The sequence below is a fragment of the Neltuma alba genome, unplaced genomic scaffold, assembly GCF_004799145.2.
Source record: "Neltuma alba isolate B1F8T4 unplaced genomic scaffold, ASM479914v2 tig00005622_pilon, whole genome shotgun sequence".
Taxonomy (NCBI): Eukaryota; Viridiplantae; Streptophyta; class Magnoliopsida; order Fabales; family Fabaceae; genus Neltuma; species Neltuma alba.
This window is the reverse complement of record NW_021634176.1, coordinates 11,322-23,577: the sequence shown is the minus strand read 5'-3', so window position 1 is coordinate 23,577 and position 12,256 is coordinate 11,322. Positions and strand designations below refer to the sequence as shown.

Here is a 12,256-nt window from a genome sequence, read left to right as displayed (position 1 = left end):
GAAGTGAATTTATAGGACATGAGGCTGGCAGCTTCTGCGTTTTCTTTTCTGGTCATAAATTATAATTGGCATCCTCCTTAATGCCACCACAAAAATACCATATACAGTCCTCACTATGTATTGCTTCCTCGAATCTCCTCAAAAAAGCATAAAGCAGGCAACGAACATTATTTGGTTTATGCTCTTTTTCCTCGCTGCCTTTTGTGTGTGTGTGTGTGTGTGTGAGGGGTATCTTTCATTTAGCATCCCGTTTTTCTATTTTTAAATTTAATATTCCTTTTAATAACGGGCCATAACTTGGGAATCATGTATCCCATGGAGGCCTCACTAATGCCATGACACTTGTTCATCTCTGGAGTTATATGCCCTTATCCCTATACATCCGAAATTGACGTGTCACCTAAGCATCGGGCTTCTTGTGGGGCTTAGTAATCATGAAGTCAGTGGGCCTTACTTACCCAAATGGGCCAATAGGCCCATAAATTCGGCCCATGTAATCTTTGCTGATTGGTACATAATTATTGTTCAATTTTTTACCCGCTTGGTCGAAAACACTTAAACCAAACCATACGTGATCCTTATTCATCGTCTTTTTTTTTGTCGTTTTTGCTTTTTGTTTTTTTTTTACCGAGACTATATATATATACTACTTCTAATCCTAATTATAAGAGCTAGTTGACTAATTTGAGGAGATTAAGAAAAAAATTAAATTAGTTATTTGTAATAAATAGGTGTTGTCTTTCCTAAAATATCCTTGCTAATTAAGTGTATTGGCTAGAATTATCATTATTAGAAGAACTACCTTAGAAAAAAATATATAAATATGAAAAACAAAATAGATTAGGGTTTTATATTTATAACTAAAATAAAAATAAAATAAATTCGTATATTAAGTACCGAGGCAGTATATATATTCCCACACTGCTATGAATATTCATTGACCATGATTTTCATTGAAGATAAAATAGTGTTAAGAGATTAATAATTTGTTAAAATTTTTTAATATAAGAATTGGTGACTATTTGAAGTTTTGCCGGGGAAATCAAGAAAGCAGTTTTGCTTTCTTTGGTCATCGTCAAGCAAAGGGATTAACTATAAATTCTGGCCATGAATATAAAGAAAAGAATCTCAAAACTTCTAAATTAGGGATCAAAATTCAATCAAATAGGAAGTATGCTGAAGTCCAACATGGATATGGATATTCAAGGGGGAATTCTATGGAGGATTAATCCGCGAGTGGTTGTAAAATGAAACAACATAGAGCCCAGAAATTATGACAACTTTGCACGTTGGCGCGCTTTGTCGTTAAGATCCCAACACTGCCAATCACCCTGTGGGCCCCTCTCCCCTTCTCTCCGCCTGCATTTCCGTTTCCTCTCCATCTGCTTGTCCGAGCGATCACTCATCCTTCACAGAAGCACCACCCCTGGCAGAATCAATGGATGCTCCTTCCCATTTATCATCGCCTTTTTGATGGGTTAATCTTCTCTCATTTTTTATTATTTCCCTCCTTCGTATCATTTTCTTTCCTGTTGCGTTCTTTTTCTTTTTTGGCCACTCTTCGGTTTCCATTATTTGTTATTAGAATTTGGAATCAATTAGATCTGGCCTCCACCTGTGAGAACTGCTTATCGTTTTTCTCATGCCGTAGGGGGCGAAAAGTGGTTCATTGCCTTCATTGTCATCTTCTTAGCAACCGTGATAGTCGTTAAAAAAATTCTCTCCTTCAAATGGCAAGCTCGTCTTTCTATTTTCAGGCTTAACGGGATAATCTCGAAGTTCTTGTTGGTCTACTGTAAATTAAAACCTCTTGAAGTTCCAATTGCATGTACAAGTTACCCGTTATACCGGAGCGGACGGAGGAGCGACTGATGGGGGCAGTTTTTTTAGTATTATATGAATTATAACTGTTATCCATGTTTGACCTCTCAAAAATTATGCAGTATTCATGTCTTTCAATCTTCGTCCTTATCATAACAAATTCTCCGCCTCCTACCTGCATATAAACGAATTGCACTTGTTTGTGACTACTTCACTAACAATTAAGAAATAAGAAAGTAACTTACTGAGGAAAACCAAATAAGCTATACTTCACTATTATTCATTATATATTTCCAAACTCACCTTTAAAAATTATGAAATAAAATTCAATTAAAAGGATAGTTTTGTCTATAAAATTGAAAAATACTATATATATTTTAAAAAATAATGTAGACTTCTCAAGAATAAAAATAAAACAAATGAATCAAGCAATTAACTACGAATTTTCCAGTTCTGTTTCCACGCATACTAGTCTGTTTTCTTTTCCCCACAGTTACTTATTACAAAAGAAAAGGTTGTTAAATGCTTTCTGTCAAGCCTTCTTCTCATTCACATTTATGAATTCTAATTATTCTGTGATCCTTACTTGCAGTTCTTAAAGTCAAAAGAAGGATCCAAGAATGAATATTGCAGCCAGGTTTCACGCAATGGATTGTTAATTTGCTTGAGGATTCGGGTTACACGAAAGATCAAGGTGGAAACTTGTAGTTGTTGCAATTACTATTAACTTAATAAAGATAGATGCATGTCCTGCTTATTATAGTATATGCATGCATATGGCAAGTTGGACGGTTTGTTGGTCTGAAATACAGGAGCTAGCTGCTGAAGTTGCCTGATGTGATCCCACATTCAGAGTCAGGCCTGTGGGTATGTTGAATATTGTGCAGGAGATTGCCATCTATATTGATAGGTTTCACAATCTTGACCTTTTTCAGCAGGGGTATGTTTCCACTTCTATTTATCTTCTATTTAACTCTATTAGTTCATAACCTGATATACTATGCTTTTTGTAGATGGTATCAAATCAAGATTACTGTGAGATGGGAGAATACCGAATGTGTCTCTTTTGGAACTCCAGCAAGAGTTGTTCAATATGAGGGTAACATTGTTCTGTTTATAATCTATTTTGCTCATCCTTTTTCTGCATCATTATCTTGTTTGTTTTATATTTCTACAAGAGTAAGGTTACGAAACAATCATCTTTTCCTTTCAAGAGTGAAATATGTATAATACCTAACAAGGTGGCATAGAATACTTGCATCTATGACTGAGACATTCTCTCTCTGAGGCAAAGTATCAATTTCGTGTTCTGCAGCCCCCGATATGGGTTCTAGCAGTATATATGGTGCATGGAGGATTGATGATACAGACAACAGTTTCTCAACGCAGCCCTTTCGGATAAAATATGCTAGGCAGGACATTCATTTATGCATGATGATAACATTCAGATTTTTACTTGATGCATTTGAGGTAGGGATCTCTCGTTTTCTACTCTTTCTTGAAGTATAAACAGGAAAAGAAGCCTTGTGAGATGACTGTTGCATGTGGATACCCCGCAACCTGTTAGGAAGACCCTTTAGTCCATATTATCAACAAGGACGGTATCTATGTTTTCTGTAATAGGCTTACAATCATTTACATGCAGGTGTAGACAAGAAAACAACTGGAAAATAATGCAGAATCAAGATAACTAAATCTTGAAAAATTAGAGAGCACCTTGCCATTATTTTTGGCACTCCTTTCTTTAAAATTCAATATTCTTGTAATATTGAACTCGATTGTCTCTTAATCACAGGGCTTGCCTACAACTGCTGTTATTATGAAATTTGAGCTTATGTATGCTCCCACAGTTCGGAATGTGTAAGTGCTAAAACAAACATATTAATTGGCCAAATAGTATTAACCAAAGCAAGCTTTTCCTCTTTGTTGAAATTGTTCACTGATTGGGGTCCAAAATCTACAGTTCTGACTCACAAGCTTTTCTGGATGCATCCTCTTGTGCTGTCCATGAATTTCGACTTCCCCCTAAATCCCTTTCAGGATTGCACTCATACTGTCCTGTCTATTTTGATGCTTTGCATTATGTGCTCGTTGATGTAAGCGTGCACGTCAGTATACTGAAAGCCACTTCTTACCATTCTGCATTGAAGGTACCCAGGTTTGTCTCATGTTCTAAATTTTTGTGTAAATCAGCTTGACTTTGAATTCACCATCGTTATTTCCATTCAATTCCCTTTTAGAGCAAGTGCCCCCCCCCCCCAAAAAAAAAAAATCCCTTTTAGAGCAGATTTGATTGCGGTTGTCTTCTTTGTATGTTTGATTTACATATGGTCACTTGTTTCTCTTGAACCAATTCAGCAATTTTGGCTGCACTGAAGCTTGATCAAAGTTATGGCATGTTGAATCGAGTATGTTATAAACATGGGATATCTCATTTTGGAGACCATTGTTAACTGAGGTGGCTTTGATCAAAATAGCTATTGAAAGCTCTCTTTTTTATTGCTTGATTTGATGTTTTTGCCTTGACCATTTTATTGCCCTTACTAGGTTTCTACTATGATACTTGCTGCTCCCAAGTATAATTTCCAACCTTTATGCTATCACTGTCAATGCAATCACCTTTCAAGAAACGAAAAGTTTATGTCTTCACAAGTGCACCTCCGTACATGCATGTGCTTTTGCATTGCATATGGATTGCAGTTTTGTAATTTATACTTCTTTCTTTCCAAGTTATACCTTGAGTGCTGTATGAACCTTTTTAACCTGAAGATCAAAACATCTCAACCATATTTTGATTTTCAACTGACCGATTATGTTATAGTTTACTGTAATAATGATATTTCATATAGACTAGCTTTATGAAAGGGAGCAGTGCGGGAAAGTGATGGGAGGAACTTTTAGTGAATACTACTTGCTACGTCTGGATACTGGATACAGTCTTAAGTATTTGCTTTTGCATAACATAACTAGACTAGCTTTTAAAAGAATAGCAGCAGAGGAAAAATTAGGCCAACAACAGAGATGGAAGAACAATCTGACGATGAGGATGAAAGGAACTTATGGTAAATGCTACTTACAAGGTCTGGATTATGGATAGTCTTATGCATTTGTTGTTGTATGATGTCTTGCGCCAACAAAGATTAATTTTGAGAAGACAGACTCCCACACACTATTGAAAGTATGTTACTGGCATTGAAAACTGGGGTGAATTTATTCAAAATGCTTTGATCATTGATTCCATGTTGTTTTAATACTATATTCTAGGATTAGGGGCAATGCCACTGTCGATTCTTTTCCATCTTGATATAAATTTTAGTCATTCTTCATGCATTAACAGAATGGTTCGTCTCACTGAACAGGAATTGGGTGGTGTTGTAGATATGAAAGATGCCATGCGCACTAAAGCATTAGTAACTGCTCATGATATATTGCTTGAAGAACTGTTAAAGTTTAGTAAAGCAATTGTTCAAACAATTGATATTTCAGAGTTTGTGTCAAAAGGGAGTAATGTGAAGTTAATAAATTCTGTTCTGCAAGCAAGTCGGGTTACTACCAATGTTGGCGTTTCAGTACAAGGCAAGCCACAAAATGGTCTTGAGGTCCTTACATTTCTTTTTGCGGAGTATTGCTTGTCTTTTTTTTTTTTGGACATGTACATCATATTTATGGTTTCATGTTTATTTGTCATTTCTGCTCTTCTTGTACAGGGACTTAATGGTGCTCTGGCTTTTCAGAATGCTGAAGAACTTTGTTCCTTATCAAAGAGTGAACTGTCGGACTGTTTTAATTCTCTGGGAGATCAAATGCTGTACTTATGGAACAAATTTTTAAAGTTTCATAGGTTCACTCTTTATCATTACGATTTTGGCAAGACTTGTGGTTCTCTAAATTTGACATCTGAATCTGATTTGTATTTTAGCTTTTTGAGCTTCATCTTTTAACTAAATTTGAGATAAAAGTATATATTTTTCCTTCTAGGTCTGTTTCTTTCTTATACCATTTAATGAGCAAGCATATGCTACTTCATTTAGAATTCTCATCTAGTTATTACTGGAACAGTTTCTTCTTTCCGAGGGTAGCCAAATCCCCAGCAATACGCGTCTTTTCAGTGGCTGGTTTCAAAAGATGTTTCCATAGGAATGCTTTGAATAACAGCATCCATCCATCCCCATGCTGACATGCATTTGCTAGAGCATTTATAGTGAGACACGATATTGGCTTGCTCAATTGGTTGTTTTTTAACTTGTTCCTAGGGAAAAGAAAACAAAAGTTCTAGACTTTTTACGTGATGTCTGGGCTGAGGATCGGAAAGCTGAGTGGTCAATATGGATGCTACACTCTAAGGTAGAGATGCCGCATCACTACATAAAATGTGAGAGTCATGGTTCTTCCAACAAACCTAAGCATAGAAGATTTTCCAGTTCACTAAAGATATCTAATGAGGTAAGCACCTATAGTTTCTGATATCTTTACCCTTCATGGGAAGGAAGGGAGGAGGGGAGGCTTAAGGTAAAACAGGGTGAAATCCTTAATTTTGCCTGTGTTTTTGGCAGCCTCCTCAGACTGCAGCAACACGTGCAGAACTTCATCGAAGGAGCATCACACAAATGAGGGTAAGTTATCACCTGATATATTTTGACTACTGATATCCTGATTTTCATTGACATATGGGTTGTTGATTTGTTAATTCTTCCCTGCAGATCAACAATCGGTCAATTCAAGACATGCATATATTTGGAGATCCTTCACATATGCCCATTGTTGTTGTTGAACGTGTGATGAATGCACCACGGCGCACGATCAGTGATACTTCATACATGAAACATTTTGAGCTTATGGAATCACATAGCCTACAAACACAGCACAACTCTGCTACTGTAGACGACCAATTGGTATCAAAAGTTAATGCTTTTACACTGAAGATTGTTGTCTTCGTACATGGGTTTCAGGCAAGTCGTGCCATCAATTGTGCAAAAAATTGTCTAGCTTTTCATGTATGACTTGAGATTGTTAGTCCTATCCACTTGTTTCAGAGAGGTCGGAGTAATTTAAGTCTATTACTTTATTACGAATTCACGTTGATGAGAAGGATTTTCAAATATGAACAAAGCTAAGTGACCCAAGGGTCCCTGCTTGATAATATTTGAGATCAAACTCGGTGAAAGCTTAGAAGCGAACCTAATATTGAGAAATATATAGTGAAAGTATATGTTGACAATATTAACTTTATCATTCTGATGTGAACATTTTTACGCATACCTTAAATCTAACAGATTTGCAGAGGACCTGGAAGTTTTATAAAATAAGCACAGCTGTTCATGACAATGATTGGCTCTTTCAGAAGAAGTGTGAACTTTCAAGTGAAAATAACAACTATGAAATGAATAAACTATTGTTTAGAATTGTTTATGTGGTCAATATTGGTAAATAAAAGTTGCAGTATTAAAATGCGAAAGCTTGTAACATTATAGGGGCATCATCTGGATCTACAGCTTGTCCGAAATCAATGGCTTTTGATAGATCCCAACATAGAATTTCTGATGTCCGAGGCTAATGAAGACAAAACTTCTGGAGACTTGAGAGAAATGGGGCAAAGGCTAGCTCAGGAAGTTATTTCTTTTCTTAAAAGGAGGATGGACAAAGCATCTAGATCTGGTCACTTGGGAGATATTAGAATAAGTTTTGTTGGGCATTCTATCGGTAATCTCATTATAAGAACAGCAATAGCAGGTAGGTCATAGATTTATATGTGATGCTGTGCTCAAGATCGAATTCTTGTCGCCAGTTTTATTCCTTATGTTTGCAGATAACAGCATGGAGCCATATCTAGGATACCTACATACGTATCTTTCTTTATCTGGTCCACACCTCGGATATCTTTATAATTCAAGCTCCACATTTAATTCGGGATTGTGGCTTTTGAAGAGACTAGCAGAGATACGGTGCATTCATCAGCTCACTTTCACAGATGATCCGGATATCCAAAAGACGTTCCTCTATAACTTGTGTAAGGTATGGAAGGTCTTTACAGAGATTAAGGATCAGATGACATAGGCACGAGAATTTATCATGTCTGACCTTGCATGCCAAGTTTCTGTGAAGAATGAGTTATTCATTATTATATTATATCACGCGGGTCATTGTAAATGCACTAATATTTTAAGGTGACTGAAAAAGAAGGATTAAACAAACACTTTTTATTTGAAAGTGTTTTTTTTTTCAAAATAATCATTTAGATTTTAGAGAAAATAGATCTTGAGTAGAAAAGTTGGAAAGAACAGATTTTAGAGAAAATAGATCTTAACTTAGTTTTGACCCAATAATTGATTCTCTGCAAAATTCTGACACACATTTCAAAAACAATTAAAAAATCTGATTTCTTATTCTAATCAATTTCAAAATCTTAAACAAACACCTTAAAACATTTTGTTTAAAAACGATTTTTTTTTCATTTAAAAAAGTTTAAACAAAAGGGCCCTATATTTTGCATTTTTTATTTCTGAAGTATAATTTTGTCTAGCTAGAAATTAATGTGTGGATTTGAATCCATAAAAAATAAGGACGAGGATTTTTTTTGTGATATAAAATTTAGATAAGTTTGATTTCAAAATTTACTAAGATACTTAATAAAGTCATTTCAAATGTGAATATGGGACGGTCTTTTGTCACGGTGCCGATGCAGAATGTGTATGCAGTCACTTCGCTTTAGTTTCTAATGCAGTTCTTTTCCCACCTTTTTTCCTTTTTACAGAAGAAGACCTTGTACCATTTCAAGAATATTATATTGGTTTCTTCCCCTCAGGTATTTTCTTATGTCGGGATTATTCAAATTATCGTTGGAAATGTCTTTATTCTGCTGGATTATCATATATTAAGATCATGATTGGGAGAATGGGCTTAAGAGTGAGATCGTAACTTACTTCATAGATGCCGTTACTTATCAGGGCATGTGAATCACACTCTTACATCGACATAAAATTGTAAACTTTACAAGTCGCGTGTTCTTCATCCTTGTAATCACAGATAGCACTGAAATAGGCTTCTCAACTCAAAACTACTCATTTCTGTCATTTAAAATTAAATTAACATTTCAGTATTGGAAGCCTTACTTCAAATTCATTTTGTGGGGGTTCTTGCGTCGCTGGTGATGCATTGTTCAGGATGGTTATGTGCCGTACCACTCTGCTAGGATTGAATCGTGTCAGGCGGCTTCACATGACACTTCAAAGAGGGGAAGAGCGTTCCTAGAGATGTTGAACAATTTGTTGGACCAAATCCGTGCCAATCCCTTGCAGCATCGAGTGTTTATGCGTTGTGATGTCAATTTTGATACAACTGCCTTGGGGAAGAATTTTGACTCCTTCATTGGCAGGGCTGCTCATATTGAATTTCTCGAGTCTGACATTTATGCCAGGTTCATTATGTGGTCTTTTCCACAGTTTTTTCGCTAACAATTTCTCCACTTTGCCGTCTCTTAAATTCAGGGGTGATCTCAAATTGATGTCAGGGGCTTAAAACAAATGCATTAGTTTGCAGTGCACTACGTCTAATCTGTATTCTTTCTCCCACTTGGAAATTTCTGTCAAATTGTATACATATTTTTTTAGGACGTGTTCCGAGGAACCAACTGATATTATCATGTTAGGTTACACAACTGGAAGTCAGTAATTGTTTCCCTCTTTCTGTCGCTTCATTTTCCTCTCCCTCTCTCCCCCTTCTCCTCAAACGAACAGGACTACGTTAGTTTTTCCATCCATAATGACATGACTTTCTCCCCTTATTCCTCGCTGTGACGCATATGGTAGACGATTTCTCTGCCTTTTCTTTCATTAAACGAAACTTCTGTTATTATCGAGGGGCTGGATTAAACTCAAATGGTAAAAGGTTTATTGCTTGTGCAATCCTACGCCGTGGCGTCGTTTGTCATATGGGGTGAACAGTATCATAGGATCTTGTCTACGATTTTCACTTGTGTGGTGGTTTAGCAGCCACACTAATTTTAACTTGTATGTGATGGAGCTAGCTACCTAACGAACCTTCCCCACTTCATTAGATTCAACTCCTATTGGAGCTGCATTTACAACTATCGGTAGCTGGCCCTACATCGCACATGGGCGTATTGCAGAAAACGTTTCTCAGCCGCCAACCATCACTGAATCCCGATAATGAAAACTGAGACATTTCTGAGATATAGAATAGAACAATCTCGTCCAAAGGCTGTGGGATCTTATGCTATTGTGGTCTGAACGTTTGCTAATGACAATTGAATATGATTGAAGTACTAAGATTGAGCAATGCTTTTGATTCAATCACTGATCACTGATTTATCTGAGTAGCGTGGAATGATTTTAGTTTCTGAAACTCAACAAAGGGAAGGAATCTACCATTCCCCGTAAACGTAACCAAACTTAGGGCTCAAGAGCCAGCTAGATCATTAACTTGGTGCCGGAGGCTGCACATTTTTTCCCATAAGGAACACCAATAACAAAAAATGACATCAATCCAAAAGGAAGAGGAACTTAAAAAGAAAAAAAGGAAAAAAAAAAAAAAGACGTCCTAAATTGCATGTTACTGTTCCACGATATTCATCTCCATCACTATCCTCTTCCTCGGCAGTCAGCAGAGTCAGCCCCAACTCTAGCGTACATCGTTTTCCAAAATACCAAGGTCCTCAAAAGGCCTTTCTAAACTTCACGTCCTCCCCAATATACTAAAACACAAATGTACGTTTAGAGTGCGTGGCATCAAACTCGTGAATCTTCCAAAAGAAAACTCCACCAAGTTGAAGATCACACACACAGCCCTCTACGCCTGACCAGGATACCTCCTAGGACAACGGTCAGGTTGTTAATCAGTGCCCCTCTAAAACCCAGCCAATGTTGCATTTAGAGTTTCACAGATTGATATTTCACTTGTACGTTAACAAAACACTACACAAGTTTATGCACTGTGAGGTAAGGAAGGAAACTAATACCGCCAATGAGCGTATACTTGCAACTTAATCTAGATGTTCAACTAGATTTAGAGTTTCACAGCCCCCACCCCTGTGCCTGTCGAGAAATCGATCGCAACCTAAACACACCACAAAGGTAATAGATGTTCAACTACAGAGTTTCCAATAGGCAATTTTTAGCCATCAGACTGATTGTCTTTGTCACAATGCTACCAGCAGATCTTAAAATAGAAAATAAAAACAATAAGGGGTAATTTTGAGAACAGCAGCAACAGAAATAAAAAAAGCAGATGTCAGTCATGTCAAAGTACAAGACACTAAGACAACAAGAAAGCATCCATCTGCACCATCAATATTAAAAATTGGTTCACCAAGAAGGTTGATGGATCGCATCGTCATAAAAAAATGAACGACCCAGAAGGCTTTCGCACATCTCCAGTCATGGCAAATTCTTGTCAATAATCAAGAATTATTCGGGAAACTTGTACATGACGAGGATAGATCAGCACACGGCATCTCATATGATGAAGGTCGGACATATTCAGGCACATATGATAAGAACATCATGATCCATGAAAATTACTAATGTAAATATGGAGTAAACAAATCCTATAACTGAGAGCATATGGTACTATGGTGGTTACTTTTGCTGAAACTGCAGAATTCGCCAATCTTAGACTACCACTGTATAATTCATTAAACTTCAGTTCCTCCTGTAACTGGTTTTTATAATCCTGTGACTAATGCATCCAGAAAGATACCAGCAAATCAATAAGAAAGTGAATGAATGAAAATGAAGTAATTAACAGTGAAATAGACCATTCTCATTGTTTGCAACAGTGAAGACTTAAGCCATTCCACGAAAGAACGAAAAAATCTAAATACGATATACCAAAGTCTTGCATGATTCGCTAACGGAAACTTTGCATTTGAAAATGGAGTTATCCATTAAGCAACGATTGATCTCAAAACACAATTGAATTCCATGCTTCTCTTCAAAGTACTTACTTCAGATAGTAGTTCCACTGTGCCCATAGTTATAGGAGAGAAATTACCAGAAAGACAACATCATGTACAAGATTGTCAGATCCGATCTTGTGAAGTTGCTTGCATGCTTCAAGCCAAGTGATATTCTTTAATTATTGGTCAACTTGCACCAGAACAGACTTTAGAGGGCAGCATTTTGGAAGATGCGCTTTTCCATTTTCCTTATCCCATATTAAATATGCATTAAATTGATCTTAATATTCAAATTAAGCATTGCTTGATTACTTTCTATGCGCTAAGTTTTCTCCCAGCATGCATCACTCACAGAGAAGGGGAAATTTGCGCAAGGATTCCTCTCTAATAGCATCTCTTCTAGTAAGATATTTCTCCAGTGAAGGCTATATACACAAATCCCAACTTCTTCACCACTAATAACAACGCATTAGAAAATGGCAATTTCGCCGAGTCCTAGGATTGTCAATGATATGTGGTGGC

At 36.7% G+C, this 12,256-nt stretch overlaps 1 protein-coding gene across 1 annotated transcript; it reads left to right on the top strand.

Moving 5' to 3' along the window:
• Positions 1–2,657: 2,657 nt before the first annotated feature.
• On the top strand, positions 2,658–9,287 carry LOC114748153 (protein FAM135B-like; the record flags this gene model as incomplete). Its single annotated transcript, XM_028936503.1, has 14 exons — positions 2,658–2,761; positions 2,835–2,920; positions 3,137–3,291; positions 3,617–3,681; positions 3,785–3,971; positions 5,181–5,420; positions 5,529–5,662; positions 6,075–6,264; positions 6,375–6,434; positions 6,522–6,770; positions 7,293–7,551; positions 7,628–7,833; positions 8,573–8,623; positions 8,982–9,287. Coding segments are annotated over 14 exons (2,277 nt in total), but the record flags the coding sequence as incomplete, so codon positions are not given.
• Positions 9,288–12,256: the final 2,969 nt, after the last annotated feature.